The 17057-nt window shown below is 43.4% G+C and overlaps 1 protein-coding gene across 4 annotated transcripts in view; it reads left to right on the top strand.

The window, feature by feature from the left end:
- XPO7 (exportin 7) overlaps positions 1-16195 on the top strand; it is an 88234-nt gene extending 72039 nt beyond the window's left edge. For all 4 annotated transcript variants that reach the window (XM_050801471.1, XM_050801469.1, XM_050801468.1 and 1 more), the window contains exons 19-28: positions 646-752; positions 3386-3474; positions 4511-4618; positions 8333-8415; positions 8667-8881; positions 9112-9250; positions 11685-11845; positions 12791-12889; positions 13487-13614; positions 14593-16195. In XM_050801471.1, coding sequence (XP_050657428.1) covers positions 646-752; positions 3386-3474; positions 4511-4618; positions 8333-8415; positions 8667-8881; positions 9112-9250; positions 11685-11845; positions 12791-12889; positions 13487-13614; positions 14593-14686 — 1223 coding nt within the window. In that variant the 3' untranslated portion in view covers positions 14687-16195. The remainder of the gene's footprint in view (positions 1-645; positions 753-3385; positions 3475-4510; positions 4619-8332; positions 8416-8666; positions 8882-9111; positions 9251-11684; positions 11846-12790; positions 12890-13486; positions 13615-14592) is intronic.
- Positions 16196-17057: the final 862 nt, after the last annotated feature.

The raw sequence follows: 17057 nt of genomic DNA, 5'->3' as shown, positions 1-17057 counted from the left end.
GATAACTTCACCCCACAGGGAGGTATACACCCACTTGAAACAATCAACATGACTTTTTATTATCCAGTTTTCTAGCACAGATGAGCCAGAAGGGCTTAATCACTTTTGTAGCAGTAGTGGTGATATTAGCAGTTTCAGGTCAGTTAATAACTAAAGCTCAGTGGTATTACTCTAATTTTCAGCTGTTTAAATTTAATCCTACCAAAATGACATAAAACCTTCTAGGTTTATGAAAGATGACTTTTTTAAAAATTGAGTGTGAATGAAACCTCTGTACCCATTTGAAGTTTGAGTCTCATCTAGTTCTCACGCACCAGCTTCATTCTTTTCTCCAATGACTTGCTAATTCTCAGCAAGGCAAAATAAATAAATAACATAGTACCTTATACACATACCAATCTCTGGTACTGTGGCTCAGCATCAACAAACCTAGCCTAGACTAGGTGATTTCTGTCATCTTCTAGTTTAAAAATTCTGTTTCTATATATACATGTTATTCTTAAATTGCTACCAATACCTGTTGGGATAATAAAGGGACCCCCTTGAGTTCTCCTGGGTCTGCTCATCTTTCATCCCATCTTCCCATGTATGCACAGCTTTGAATTCTTGGTATTGGGGTTATACCCTGCGATGTTTCCTTTACAGGAGAGGATGAAGATCAGTATGAGCAGTTCATGCTGCCACTCACAGCAGCGTTTGAGGCTGTGGCCCAGATGTTTAGCACCAATAGTTTCAACGAGCAGGAGGCAAAGGTGAGTGAGTCTTTTACCCAGTAATTAATCAGCTTCTGGTTTAGGGCAGTCCCTGATTGAAAATTGTGCTTGACCGTAAACTATCCACTGCCTTAGCTTTTTTTAATATCTTGTACTTCTAGGGTTTTGGAATTGCAGAACCAGATTTGTAAACTTCTATTTTTATATTACAATGTATTTGCTTAAGTAGCTCTTAGGATTTTTTTTATCTGAGTTTTCAAATATATTAGCATAAAGTTGTTTACAGTTTTCTTACTGCCTTTTTAATCTCAGTTTTATCTTTAATTACATCCCCTTCTCATTTTTAATACTGCTCATTAGTGACAAGTTGGGTTTTCTTAAAATTGTGGTAAAAAACAAAGTTTACCATCTTTACCATTTTTACATGTACAGTTCAGTGATGTCAAGTATTTCTACATTGTTGTGAAATAGATCTTCAGAATCCATGATTTTAATATGGAACATTTTCGTTACTCAGTTTTTTGTGATTTCTAATATCCACTGAGATTTCTTCTTTGATACTTGAGTCATTTAGAAGGTTTAAGAATTTCCACATATATGAGTTTTTATTTTTAATTTTTTTTTTAGAGACAGAGTCTGACTCTGTTGCCCAGGCTGGAGTACAGTGGCATGATCCTAGCTCACTGCAAGCCTTGAACTCTCGGCTCAAGCAGAGTCCTCCTGCCCCAGCTTCCCATGTGGCTGGGATTATAGGCATGAGACACGATGCCCAGTGAATTTCCACATACATGGAATTCTAAGTTCTTGTTTTCTAACTCTTAGAATTGTCATTTCTTGATTGTTGCTTTCCTCATCTTTTTACTTCATACATACTGTTCTCTTGACCTGTGTCAAAATCAGAAGACACCAGGATGTTAGTATTGGTAGGACTTTTTACAGTATTCCTCAGGGCACCAAGGCTGAATGGTAGAACTACCAGATAGCCAGGGTATTGCCAGAAAAAAATGCCAGGCTTTACCTAACATTCTAAAGCTCTCCTTTTTCATCTTTAGCCTTTTCTTTTTCCATCTACAAATCAGCAGGGTAGACAGAAAGCAATACTTAATCCAGACCTCTCTCCCCTTTATACTTGTGTTTTAGGGTCTGAGATAGGTACCATTCAAAGCCTGGGTTATTCTGGAACATATTAGCAACTGTAGGCTAGAGTATCAACCAGTATCAAGGATTTAGGGATATCAGTGAATATCAGCCCTGTTCCCATTATATGGTATTAGTTTCATGTAAAGCAAGTAAAATTAACCAAAAGAACAACCTTGGTAGTGGACTACAGCTATCACCCACTTCTTTGTCATGTCCCATGTAGTCTTTTAAGATACTGACCCAGTCTTAGACTGGAAAACTGAGCTTGTGGTATCAGCTTAGGAGAGAACTGTTTGCTTACAAGCAGACTGTTAACAGAAGGGATGTTTTTGCCAAATGTGTCAAGATCCCCAAATGTGCAACCTTCTTGAGCATATTGATGACGACCAGATATTGTTGTTGTTCTGTCTCCACGTTTGGAGACAAATCCCAAAGTACGATTTTTAAAGTAGTTTTATTGCTGTTCATGTCCCAAGTAAAAGTTTTATTGAGAGAGTGAGTATTGGATTTGGAGTCTTCGTGTTATGTATGAGTCCTGATCTGGGCCCTCCTACTACCTGGCAGCATGACTGGGGGAAGTTTTTTGGCCTCTTTAAGCATCAGTCTCTTTTTCTGCAAATGGAGAGTACAGATTAAACATAGTCTCATCTAGATGGCCCACCCAAAGGGAGAGGTGCTGTGTAGACTCCCCTTTGTCTTCCTCTTGGCAGGGCCTGCATCTGACTTCCTTTAGGGTATAAACCATTAGGGTATATATGACTCTTCTACCTCTTTTTCTTTGGGACTTCTGTTTTTCTTTTTTGCTTTTTTCTGGCTTTTTGAGTGGGTTTCTTTGCCATGTGTTTCTCTGTCTCTCTCTGTCTGTCTCTTTGTCTCTCTCTCTCCCTTCCTTCCTTCCTCCCTCCCTCCCCTCCTTCCCTCCCTCCCTCCCTCCCCGCCTTTCCTCCCTCCCTCCCCGCCTTTCCTCCCTCCCTCCCCGCCTTTCCTCCTCCCTCCCTCCCTCCCTCCCCGCCTTTCCTCCCTCCCTCCCTCCCTCCCCACCTTTCCTCCCTCCCTCCCCGCCTTTCCTCCCTCCCCGCCTTTCCTCCCTCCCCGCCTTTCCTCCCTCCCTCCCCGCCTTTCCTCCCTCCCTCCCCGCCTTTCCTCCCTCCCTCCCCGCCTTTCCTCCCTCCCTCCCTCCCCGCCTTTCCTCCCTGCCTCCCTCCCCTCCTTTCCTCCCTGGGTGGACTCAAAGCTTTTTCACTTTTTACATGTGATGTATTACTTCAATGTCTTAAAACCTTATCAGCCTCTATTTTTGCTATGAACCAGGAACCTATTTTCTTGGCAAAACAAACTTCCAAAGCTAACAAACTTCAAACTTCCAAAACATAATGAAAATATGCCATTCTAGCATAGAAGAGATTGAATCAGAATATTTGAGAAGGAGTGTTTGTTGAACAGTGAGAGGAAGAACTTGACACATGTGTGGAATCCTCATTAGACTGTTGCAGTTTTGTCTTCTATTTTAACATTTTTGCCTTCTACTACAGCGAACTCTAGTTGGCCTAGTAAGAGACCTGAGAGGGATCGCTTTCGCTTTCAATGCCAAGACCAGCTTCATGATGCTCTTTGAATGGATGTATCCTAACTCAAACTAGGAGCACACTACAGCATGCCTTAACTGGAGTGTGATTGGGTGATGGGGTCCAGAGAGGGTGTGGGGGGAAGGGAGGGTAGTGAGGCAAAGAAGATGAAGAGTTACCCAGAAGGCCTATATATGTCCTGGAAGCCACCTTATGACAGACATAAGGTTGTCTGAGGTTAGAACATGAATGAGGTAGTCTCCCAGTTTTTCTTTTGGATCTCAAATATAAATGCCTGCGGAACTATATACCACTGTAGACCTGTTGGTTTTGCTATATTTAGAGAGATGTTTCAGTCTACTAAAAAAAATTAAAAGGCCGGGCGCGGTGGCTCGCGCCTGTAATCCCAGCACTTAGGGAGGCTGAGGTGGGCGGATCACGACGTCAGGAGATCAAGACCATCCTGGCTAAGATGGTGAAACCCCGTCTCTACTAAAAAACACAAAAAATTAGCTGGGCGTGGTGGTGTGTGCCTGTAGTCCTAGCTACTCGGGAGGCTGAGGCAGGAGAATGGCGTGAACCTGGGAGGCAGAGCTTGCAGTGAGCCGAGATCACACCACTGCACTCCAGCCTGGGTGACAGAGCGAGACTCCGTCTCAGAAAACATAAAAATAAAAAAGGATAAAAAACAACTTTTACAAATTAGGAAGTCTGACTTTACTGACTTCATACCCTTATGCAGATTATTTCAAATCCAGTTGCCTCTTTAATAGTTATGTAAAGGAAATGAGCTGATCCCCTGTAATACCATAGAAGTGATGAAAGGATAAGTAACAATATGAAATACATCATACTCTTCAGAAGAAGGGCACTATGTAAACTAAAATGTATTATTATATGCCTTTTACAGGTTAAAGAACGCAAAATCACTTTAGTATCTTCTGGTTAGAAAGACCCTAAGATTAGCAAGCAAGAGACAGGAACTTAAAGAACTGTAATTTGACAAGTTTGTGCTTGGCTAGTGCTGAAAAACACTTTTAAATTCTGTACCTTTCTGGAATCAGAAATCTTTCCTTAGCTTCTCATTTACAGATATCCATCCTATATGCCAATTCTCCAACGGGCAATTGAGCTCTGGTACCATGATCCAGCCTGTACTACACCTGTACTCAAGTTGATGGCTGAGTTAGTTCATAATAGGTAAGCAGGAAGTAGAGCTTGCAAGGGCACATCTGCCCTGTTATCTGAGAGAATTTGCTGTATCTAGTGCTTTGGGCAGATTGTGGGAGATAATAAGATTCGTTGCTGCATTTTAAAATTTGAAAAGTTTTTCTGTTTTTGTTTGTTTGAAAGAATAGTATTCCTAACTACACAAAACCATAGTCAACTGCAGGAAATAAGTCACTTTTTTTTTTCTTTTTTTTTTTTTGAGGTGGAGTCTTGCTCTGTCTCCCAGGCTGGAATGCAGTGGCACAATCTTGGCTCACTGCAAGCTCCGCCCCCTGGGTTCACTCCATTCTCCTGCGTCAGCCTCCCGAGTAGCTGGGACTATAGGTGCCCACCACCACGCCCGGCCGATTTTTGTATTTTTAGTAGAGACGGAGTTTCACCATGTTAGTCAGGATGGTCTCAATATCCTGACCTCGTGATATGCCTGCCTCGGCCTCCCAAAGTGCTGGGATTACAGGCATGAGCCACCACGCCCGGCCAGTAAGTCACTTTTAAAAAGTCTCCAGTGGGGCACGGTGGCTCATGCCTGTAATCCTAGCTCTTTGGGAGGCCAAGGTGGGCAGATTGCTTGAATGCAGTAGTTCTAGATCAGCCTGGGCAACGTGGTGAAACTCACCTCTACAAAAAATTAGCTGGACATGGTAGCACACAACTGTAGTCCCAGCTACTCAGGAGGCTGAGATAGGAAGATCACTTTAGCCTGGGAGGCAGAAGTTGCAGTGAGCCAAGATTATGCCATTACACTCCAGCCTGGGTGACAGAACAAGACCCTGTCTCAAAATAAGTAAAATAAAAAGAATCTCCAGATGTCCATTCTTAGGAGAAGTAAATTTGGCAACCAAGATTCTGATTTCCTGCCCACAGGTACAAAAGTTAACATCTGGTAATGGTGTCTTGTCCATCACATTTCATGGTTACAGACATTGAGAAGGATAGGTATTGGAATACCTTTCCTTAAGAAAGGTATTTATTAGAGAGGTTGTGGCAGGATCAATAAAAATTTGCTTTTAAAAAGTGAGAAAGAAGGCCGGGCGCGGTGGCTCATGCCTGTAATCCCAGCACTTTGGGAGGCCAAGGCGGGTGGATCACAAGGTCAGGAGATGGAGACCACGGTGAAACCCCGTCTCTACTAAAAATACAAAAAATTAGCCGGGCGCGGTGGCAGGTGCCTGTAGTCCCAGCTACTCGGGAGGCTGAGGCAGAAGAATGGCGGGAACCCAGGAGACGGAGCTTGCAGTGAGCCGAGATCGCGCCACTGCACTCCAGCCTGGGCGACAGAGCGAGACTCCATCTCAAAAAAAAAGTGAGATTTTCAAAACACCAAATTAAGGATAGTGAAAAAGAAAAAGTCTAGCATCTTAGCTTTCCTAGAATTTCAGGAATGGGCATTGGTCTCTCATGGCAGTCCTGAGAGAATTAATAAGGTCTTTATTTTTATTTATTTATTTATTTATTTAGAGACGGAGTTTCACTCTTGTTGCCCAGGCTGAAGTGCAATGGCACTATCTTGGCTCACTGCAACTTACGCCTCTCGGGTTCAAGCAATTCTCCTGCCTCAGCCTCCCAAGTAGCTGGGGTTATAGGCATGCGCCACCACGCCCAGCTAATTTTGTGTTTTTAGTAGAAACGGGGTTTCTCCATGTTGGTCAGGCTGGTCTCGATCTCCCGACCTGAGGTGATCGCCCGCCTTGGCCTCCCAAAGTGCTGGGATTACAGGCGTGAGCCACCATGCCCAGCAGAATTAGTAAGTTTTAAAACTGCCTTGTGGAGTGGGTAATACTTAAAGAGGCTATAACTTCCCAGGAGACTTATATTCAAGAGTTACTCATTTATAAAATAGATACTTGAGAGCACTTACTCTTTGCCAAAACTTTTTTTTTTTTTTTTTTTTTTTTTTTTTTGAGATGGAGTGTGGCTCTGTCGCTCAGACTGGAGTGCAGTGGTGCGATCTCGGCTCACTGCAAGCTCCACCTCTCGGGTTCACACCATTCTCCTGCCTCAGCCTCCTGAGTAACTGGGACTACAAGTGCCCACCACCACACCTGGCTAATTTTTTTGTATTTTTAGTAGAGACAGGGTTTCACCATGTTAGCCAGGATGGTCTCGATCTCCTGACCTCGTGATCCGCCCGCCTCAGTCTCCCAAAGTGCTGGGATTACAGGCGTGAGCCACCGTGGCCGGCCTCTTTGCCAGAACTTCTTAGCCACTATGCCAGACAAAATCTCTACCCTCTTTGATTTTACAAATGGTGGGGAAGACAGACAATAAAAACACATATGAAAGATCTTTCCAGTGATTAAGGGCCATGAAACAAAATAAAACAAGGCAGTAAAATAGAGGGGAATTGAAGGACCGGAGGGTCGGGGAAGACCTCTCAGAGAAGGTAATATTAACTAGGATCTAAATGACAAGAAAGATTCCAGTAGCCCTGCAAAGATAAGGAGTCTTCTAAACAGAAAACAGCTGCAGGAGTCCTGAGATAGGACAAGCTTGTTGGGACTTGTGGCAGGAGCCTGGTTGGTGGGGGAGTCTGTGGGAGTGGGTCAGACCAGCAAGCGGAGCCAGATGATCTAGCACCTTTGCACAGCAGTGATGAGGAGTGGCATTGATTCTCGTCGCAGTGGGAAGCCGCTCGAGTGTTTTCAACAAGGGATTAAAATTATCTCATTTAAGTTTTTGAAAGGCTACCATGTGAAGAATGGGACTGAAGGCAGATTAGAAGCAGAGAGAATATAAGGGAAAGGTGGATTTGGGGTTATTTTAGAGTTAGATGTTGATGGATTCAGTGTGGGGGTGTAGGAAAGAGGAAGTAGGAAGGACTCCTGGGCTTTTCAGGTCTTACCAACTTGAATCTAATAAAGCTCATCAAAACATAGAGCAGACAAAAGAGTCAGGAACTTAAAACCAAGATGGTTACAAATTTTGGCCTTCTCTGTCTGACTTCTTTTGGACCATTCCAAGTCCCTATGCATCTTTTCTTCATATAAAATGGTAACAATGCTTTGGCCCCTCCCTCAGTTGCCACTGAAGCCGTAAAGGTGAAGGGCTCTGCATTAGTATCAAGAGGCGATGGGTAGAAAGTATACTTTAATCAAGGCCAGGCGCAGTGGCTCACGCCTGTAATCCCAGCACTTCGGGAGGCTGAGGTGGGCGGATCACAAGGTCAGGAGATGGAGACCATCCTGGTTAACACGGTGAAACCCCGTCTCTACTAAAAATACAAAAAATTAGCCGGGCATGGTGGCTGGTGCCTATAGTCCCAGCTACTTTGGAGGCTGAGGCAGAAGAATGTTGTGAACCCAAGAGGCGAAGCTTGCAGTGAGCTGAGATCGCACCACTGCACTCTAGCCTGGGTGACAGAGCAAGACTCCGTCTCAAAAAAAAAGAAAATATACTTTAATCAAATAAGAATTTTCAAATAGTAATTTTATCTGCTGCTACATTTTTTTTCTTATAAATGTTTTTAATTTGAGCAGCAGAATCTGAATCTAGCATGTTGGTCTTCAGGGTAGAAGCTACTTCATGGTTAAATGTCTATAACTTGGTTATTCTCATATTAGGATAGGCAATTGCTTATCTTAATGTAAATACAGGATCACCCAAAGTACTCAGATGAGAGCCTCAGTACCCCAGTCTTCCAAGAAAACACCTCTGACTTTTTCTCCTTCTGTGCTCTCTGCTCAGATCCCAGCGACTCCAGTTTGATGTCTCTTCCCCCAATGGCATCTTACTCTTCCGAGAAACCAGCAAGATGATAACAATGTATGGTAAGTGCTTCAGATAATCATGCCTCTAGAAGTTAATTCCAGCTCAGTCACCACACTGTAACCAGCATGTGGGTCTCCAGCCAGCCCTGGCAGGAGCCAGGACAGCATTCCTGTTTATGCTAATACGTGTGCATTAGAGTGCCACCTGTCACCAGGGACCTGCTGGAACTTGTATGCCTTTGGAGTAGGAAGGCTGAACTAAACGAGCACTTCTAATGTGGTTGAATAACATATATGACATGTCTACTCAGGCAATCGCATCCTGACACTAGGAGAGGTCCCAAAGGATCAGGTCTATGCTCTGAAGCTCAAGGGCATCTCCATCTGCTTCTCCATGCTGAAGGCTGCTCTCAGTGGGAGTTACGTCAATTTTGGAGTCTTTCGTCTCTATGGAGATGATGCCCTGGACAATGCTCTGCAGACCTTCATCAAGCTGCTCCTCTCTATTCCCCACAGTGATCTCTTGGTAAGCCTTACGCTGCATTGCCAGAATCTTGTTCCTCATCACATTCAGCCTTTTTCACCTGAGACCATGATTAAACACTGCCCTTGAGAAACTATATAAGCTAGCTCCTTTTGCTGTAACTAAGTCTTCTGTTTTCCCAGCTGAAAGGAGCTAAGCTATTTAAGATCGTCCCCCTGCATGCTGGAGTGCATAGTGCCTAAGCTGATTTTCTTCTTCCTCCTCTCCCACAGGATTACCCCAAGCTCAGCCAGTCTTATTATTCACTACTGGAAGTCCTGACCCAGGACCATATGAACTTTATTGCAAGCCTGGAACCTCGTGTCATCATGTATATTCTCTCTTCCATTTCTGAAGGACTTACTGCACTTGGTAAGCACCTGGGTGGGGTGAGTTGGTAGCTTTGTTTTTTACCACTTAACTAAACAGAAAGAGAGAATCTTGCCCCAGTGTCCAAAAAGATCACTGCCTTGGGGGTTTGGCCATAACAATAAAGTATATAATGCACAGCACATGCTCATCCAGCAGACACTCACTGATCGCCTCCTAAGTACAAGGCACTGTGGAAGCACTGAGGATACAGTAATTAACAACATATAGTCCCGTCCTTAAGGGGCTTATCTGGTGGGTAGAACAGACACATGAGCAAACAACTGCCTGTTTACCATACTTAACCACTTAAACATTACAATAGGGGTGAGTACAGAGTGCTACACAAGCCCTCAAGAATACCTAGACTCCTGGTTATGAGGAGGTCAGGATCAAGGAAGACTGGCTGGAAGACTTGGCATCAAAGCATAAACCTAAAAGCTGGACAGGTGTTACCCTGGTTAGCCAGGGAGGGTTCCTAGCAGCAGAGACAGCAAGCACTTGCACCTGTAGACGAAGGAACCAGGAAATCCAGACGGCTGGCCTACTAGTCCAGAGGAGTCAGGAATGAATTGAAGCTTTAGAGATAAGCAGGAGCAAATCTGGAGATCTTGAGGGGGATCCGCCCATAAGCTGTATTAGGCCGTTTGAATTGTGTCCTGAGGGCCGTGGAGGCTGGGGAAAGGTTTCATGCAGCTAGCTCCATAAGTTTTTTCATCCTAGTCCATATGGCTCCTGTCAACCATTTTGTTTCTAGGCTACCTTCCAACAATCTTTTTTTTTTTTTTTTTTTTTGAGACAGTCGCTCTGTCGCCCAGGCAGAAATCTCGGCTCACTGCCCAGGCAGAGGCCTCCCGGGTTCACGCCATTCTCCTGCCTCAGCCTCCTGAGTAGTTGGGACTATAGGCACCCACCACCACACCTGGCTAATTTTTTTGTATTTTTAGTAGAGACGGGGTTTCACCATGTTAGCCAGGATGGTCTCGATCTCCTGACCTCGTGATCCGCCTGGCTCGGCCTCCCATAGTACTGAGATTACAGGCATGAGGTACTGTGCCTGGCCCAACAATCTTATGTGTTCAGGGAATAAAACACATTTTTATATTACGCTGAACAAAACATAAGTAGGAAGATTAAGTCAACTGCCAAATAGTGATGATATATTGCAAATACACATAGACTGACTTTTGGATTATCAACTGTGGTGAATTACCCATGCCTCTGTGCCACTTTGATACACATTGACTTCCATCATTCTATCAAGGTGCGTAGCCATACCTAGTACAGTCCAATCAAGGTATCAGCCCTTGTTTTGGAAGACTTTTTTATATCTTATTGAAAATACAGGGACCTGGCCGGGCATGGTGGCTCACGCCTGTAATCCCAGCACTTTGGGAGGCTGAGGCAGGCAGATCACAAGGTCAGGAGTTCAAGAGCAACCTGGCCAATATGGTGAAACCCTGTCTCTACTAAAAATACAGAAATTAGCTGGGCGTGGTGGCACGTGCCTGTAGTCCCAGCTACTCTGGAGGCTGAGGCAGAAGAATCGCTTGAACCCGGGAGGTAGAGGTTGCAGTGAGCCAAGATCGTGCCACTGCACTCCAGCCTGGGCGACAGAACAAGACTCAGTCTCAAAAAGAAAAAAAAGAAAAGAAAAAGAAAGTAGAGGGACCTTTGCATAAACCGTCAGCCCCGTAGGAATCAGAGACTTGTTTACTCTTTTAAGGGTTCAGCCCCTTAGTCCTTTGGCCTCACCTCATCAGAGTTCTGTCCACAGGTTGTGCTGTACTGTTGCCTTTGTAAAGATGTATAGATGAGTCTGCAGCTCCCCCCAGAGATGCTTTGGAGATAAACAGATGATGCAGCACACCCTATTCTAACAAACAATAAACATTCAGAGGCTACATCAATCTGGGTTTAATTACATCCCACTGGTAACTCAGAGCATAGGCTCATAAGCCAGGCTTCTTGGATTCTAATCACAGCTCCTGCAGTTACTAGCAGTTGATCATTAGGCCGATGCATAACCTCTCCTAATTCTAGTTTCCTCATGTGTAAAACAAAAAACCTACTTCCTGAATTCTTGAGAGGATAAATTAGAGATAACACCTATAAGGTACTTAGAACAAAATCTGGCACAAAAGAAGCACTTGCTGAATCGAACTGTTTGTTATTTTGTGTGAGGCAGAAGACGTATTTACATCCACAACACATTGAGCCAATAATTTCGGTATTTTTTATTACCACATACTCACTTTCAAACATAGAAATTGAGCCCTGCTATACAATGAGGGTGAGAGGTTAACACGAGTCATCTTGAGCAACCGCCTTGGCTGAATTGGCCACAGTACCCTAATGGATCTCACCCAAAGATAGTCCATATTTGCTCAGGCCACCATCAGTAGCTCTGCCCTACCCCTACCTTTCTTTCTTACAGACACCATGGTGTGCACAGGCTGCTGCTCCTGCCTGGACCATATTGTAACATACCTCTTCAAGCAGCTATCACGTAGCACCAAGAAGAGGACCACACCCCTGAACCAGGAGAGCGACCGCTTTCTGCACATCATGCAGCAGCATCCAGAGATGATCCAGCAGGTAAGAAAGTGGAGGCATAGGAGGCAGTGATGGGGTGTCCCACAGAGGAAGGACCTCTGCAAGACAGGGGAGCCCACACATGATTAACGTAACATCTCATCAGGTTCCTGCTGCTGAGATGAAGTCCGTGTCTTAAAGTTGCAGTGGATTTTGAGTTTGCCAGGTAGTCACTGGATGTAGAAAAAACTCAGGTTCTGGATTATTATTATTGAGTGTCACAACGACCCCTGTGCCCTGGACCTATCTCATGAGCACTATCCTCTATCCGTGAAAATTACTTCGCTCACCCGCTGCTATAAATAGAGCAAGAGTTAGCAGCATCCAGCTTTCTAAAGGCCTGCGTTCCTGTTTACAAAACAGGAACAAGAATGTAAGACAGAAGGAAATAACTGGCCACAGAGAGATCAAACCATATGCTTGCTTTTATTTTATTTGTATGTGTCTTGAAGTAACTTACAGAAATACATGCTAGATGAAAATAGATAAGGAAATGGGATCAGTAACTATTGAGATTTTAGCCACTATTACCTTTGTCCACACTATTCTCTAAAGAAGCAGAGAAATAATTCAGAACTCCATCACGTTCACAAAATGTCATAAAGCTGTCATCTCTGAGTACCTGGAAGGGATCATGCAAGGTGGTTTTGCTTACTGTAATTTTGTTACGTGACCCCATCCCATTCCCCACAAGTCGGGGTGACCTGGAAAGATCCATTTTTGTAAGTGAAGTAATCAAACCAATTTTAAGAATAAGAAAGGAAATGAGTATCTTAGAAGAAAAGGTAACCTTGAAATATAAGACTCAGATGAAGCTTCACAAACTATTTGTCTGATTTACCCTATACAGAAAAGGCCTTCAGCCTAATATACTCCTGTATTTGGAATCTGTCGTTTTATCTTGGGTAGCAGTACATTAGGTCACTGCATCAAATTCTCTATTTTCAGATGCTGTCCACGGTGCTGAACATCATCATCTTTGAAGACTGTAGGAACCAGTGGTCTATGTCCCGACCACTACTTGGCTTGATATTGCTTAATGAAAAGGTGAGAGAGCCAGCTCCCTGGTGCCAACCCCAGAAGCAGTGAAAACCACGCACTTGCTATCACCAAGCACTGGGAGAAATGTGTATAGAAACACCCCACGGTGGTGAAACAGGGAAAATGGGTCATTTACTGAGCATGTCCCTTTCAATTCACATTTGTGCTTTCAATATCACATAATCACTTAACTGTTAGAAGTCAGCATGTGTGGTAGCTCACAGACACAGGATAAAGGAGGGTTTCCCCTAGGCAGTAAAAGAAACCTTTCAAGGAAATAATGTACCTGGGTATCAGAGGACCTAAAACCTAAGTTCCAGTTCTAGCTCTGCTATAAACAAGTCTTGAGATTCCGATAAAAGAAAGGTCTGGATCAGATGACCCTTTTAAAGTACTTTACAATTTAAAAATTCTTTATTTTCTTAGTAGGATGAAGACATATTATCCCGCAAGTGCTTGCCTGAAATTTTTTTTTAAGTGTCCAATTTTAGTAGATACTCCATTCCTCCTTAGAGAAAAACATTCTTCAACCCTGCAGATGACAGAGGGCTAATCTGCCTTCCCCTGCTTCTCTTACCTTCTGTTCCACTCCTTGCCCCACAGTATTTTTCTGACCTAAGGAACAGTATCGTGAACAGCCAGCCACCAGAGAAGCAGCAGGCCATGCACCTGTGTTTTGAGAACCTGATGGAAGGCATTGAGCGAAATCTTCTTACGAAAAACAGAGACAGGTGAGTATAGAGCGTCCTGCCTAGAAACCTCAATTGCTATTTTTCAAATCAACGAAACAGGCAGTTCCTTTAAAGTGTTTGTACATCTGTGTTTGGAGGCCATCTAAAGCAGTGCTATCCAATAGAAAAGTGAGCCATGTTAAACAGGCAAAATTCATTTTAATAATATATTTTATTTAACCCATTGTATCTAAAATACTGTATCAATGTGTAATCAGTATTTTTAAATTGTGGGTTTTCACATTCTTTTTGTACTACATTTCCACAATCCTGTGTACTTTACATTTAACAGCATATGTCAGTTCATATATTTTCATCAGAAATACTTGATCCGTATTTAGATTTCATAAATTTACAGTTGACAAAGTAGGTTCCCATAATACCCAGATTGTTTCAGACATACCTAGGGATTTTCCAATAACTGCATTGTGTATCTGGGCTTTGCAATTAATTTTTAAATTTTATTTAATTTTAATTAATTTAAAATAAGGCATTTTAATTTAAAATTAAGATGCAGTTGGGGAGCTGAATGTTAAATTGTATTTAATTTGGATTCATTTTCTCAGTCACACTGGCCATAATTTAGGGGCTCGGTAGCCGTATGCGGTTATCAGCTGCCCTATTGGACAGCACAGCACTACACTACCTGGTCTTGCTGCATTAAGAAATGAGATGGCTTCATTGGCTTACTGCCCTCACGTGTGAGGGCAACTTCCTACCTCTGTCAGTGAGATTTCTTTTGTGCTGCCATGAGCCCATGGTAGCCCTCAGGGCCCCAGATTTGACCAGATCTCTAGGCCAACTTTCTCTTAGAGTCTTAAGACTGAAATTAACTGATCTTTGAAACAGAACCCATCAATTCATACATTCTACTTCCCATGGTTTAAAAAAAAAAAAAAAAAAAAAAACCTGTTAGGCAAATACCTCCCCCCACCCCCGCCACTCTCCTCCCCCAACCCACATGCATCCTCTCTGCAGGTTCACCCAGAACCTGTCAGCATTCCGTCGAGAAGTCAACGACTCGATGAAGAATTCCACTTATGGCGTGAATAGCAATGACATGATGAGCTGACACCTCCTTGGACTCTACCTGTACAGAGCAGCGTCCCTTTGGTTTGGCCCAGAGGGGCGAACAATTGCAAGGGAGAGGGCCTGGCTGATCCTGGCTCTTTTCTCCAGGGGTGTGGGGAAAATGGCAAAGGTCAACTAGCTACATCCCCAGGGAATAGGGGTGTGAGTGCACTCACTAGGGGGCAGGGCGCTGCTGGTTCCTGGGGGACTGGGTGGGAAGGGTGGTGGGAGGAGATAAGAGACACAAACTGAGACTCCAGCCTCTCTTCCTGGGGCCACCCAAGGGGGGAGAACCCCTAGTGTCCTGCCACAACCTGCCTTGTATAAACATGTACATTTTTTCATAACATTTTGAACAAGGTTTATATTGACTCAAGTTTAAAAACAAAAAGTGTGACTGAAAAATTTTTACAGAGTCTAGTGCACCAATGCTGATGTGAGGGGTTGTGTATGCGAGTGAAGAAAATGTGTATTCTGGTGGCCTGAAGCTTTACTGGACAAGGATGTGTGAGAGTGCAGAGATATATTTAGTGACACAGTAGAGAGGCAAAAAAAAAAAAAAAAAAAAAGCTAAAATTCCAAATGTATATTTTTTCGTATTGCCCTGTCCTCACCCAGAAATATCACTTCCTGTTACTGTATTAACCCTTGTTATTAGGAACTCTAAGCCATGCCAGAACACCGTCCCTCCCCTTGGACCATATAGATTCTGCCCTGGGTCCCTAGCCCCTTGCAGTGATAAATAACTCCAGCTAAAAGTGTTTGGTGTTCTTATCTCCATCCTCTTTCCTACTTTGCTTACCCTCATCCTCAGACAGATGCCTCTTGCTTCTAAAAGTTGGATTTAACGACGTGTTGTAGGGTTCTTGGTCTCTGTGAAGGTAGAGACCAGAGAGAAGGAAGTGAGCCCACTGCTCTCCTGTGGAGCAATGTGGGTGAGTCCACCAGAGGCCCTGCTGTGTGTGGCCAATAAATTTTAGTCTTCCCCAGCCCTCGAGGCAGTGTGTGTGGATGTATGCGTGTGGATATTTATATATGTACCCTGCACTCATGAATGTATGAACTGGAGGAAGTTACTACAGTGGAGGGGTTCTTAATAACAAGGTCTACCTAGCATGAAGTATTTAACATTCTCCCACCCCTTAAAAAATATACATTTTTATAAAATGAAAACCATAATAAATGTTTTGAATATTAAAAAAAGAAATAACCTACAGAGGAAAATTAATGGAGAAAGCTATTTGCCTTGTACTTTTTCCACAACTGTTGCTGCTAGTTGTACACATCTCTAGTTCAGCTCTTGCCCACGGGACACTCATCAATTAGGTTTTATTTTTATTTCTCTCCTCTACCCCCAGAAACAAGCCTGTTAATTTTTTTCCCTTCTCCTCTGGCGACTGTGTGATGAATCCTTTCTTGCGTGATCAGGTTGCGGATAGACTTGTAAGGGTGTTTGCTGCATACAGTGTAAGCATTGTGACCGCCAATAAACTTCAATGGTTTCTACTGACCTGGCTTCAGCAATCACGTCCAGTGTGCGTCCAAGGACATGTCTCACTCAAAACACGTGAATATGTGTGAAACCTTCTTTAAAAGCCCGTGAATGACAGGGGCCCCTCCACCTGATCAAATTCACTTGTTTCTCATTGTACAAAGTCTGACTCAGTTTCTTTCAAAAGTATATGATTGATATATCTCTGTCAACAAAACCAGTCACATGCTATTGTCCACAGCTATGAAGCAGAAGCCATTCTACTTTTCTGTTAGCTTTCAAATAATAACATGGCTACTAGCAGACAAGTAGTAATTGAAGAAAGCCCACTGTGTTAATATTCTGATATCAGCTTCTCTGATGTGGACTGGGTTTCATTCATTAGCCTATGACAAGTTCAGGGGCAAATATTATCCCCCGGAATACTTTGCAGACCTCACAGGCCAGATTTATCAAACGAGGAACGCTTGTTAACAGAGACTACTTCTAACCCCTGCACTATGTATTCAGAGTACCTGAGTATGAGGAAATTTGATTGCCAGAAACACAGAAAAGTATTAAGACACAGACGTGTGTGTACCTTAATGCAGGTTTCCATCCCATGACTCTCAGGCGCTAGGGTGCCATTCTTGTCTGCCTTGTGTAGATGTACTACTGCCTTTGCAGTTTCAGCTTTCTGGGAACTGCTATAGCTGCCTCGGTCCTAAGTTATTTCAAAGGCAAAAAAAATATTCTGATGGCTACAAGGCAAATGGAGTTGATTCATCTTAGCTAAATTCCATCTCTAAGCCTAACACATATTAAATGGTGAGTTTTCATTAATATGCATATACTTCTGACACATGACCTAGGGACCTGGAATTCTGATTCTATAGTTAGG

Source organism: Macaca thibetana, chromosome 8 (genome assembly GCF_024542745.1).
Source record: "Macaca thibetana thibetana isolate TM-01 chromosome 8, ASM2454274v1, whole genome shotgun sequence".
Taxonomy (NCBI): domain Eukaryota; kingdom Metazoa; phylum Chordata; class Mammalia; order Primates; family Cercopithecidae; genus Macaca; species Macaca thibetana.
The sequence above is the reverse complement of the archived record's forward strand: the minus strand, read 5'-3'. Positions and strand labels throughout refer to the sequence as shown.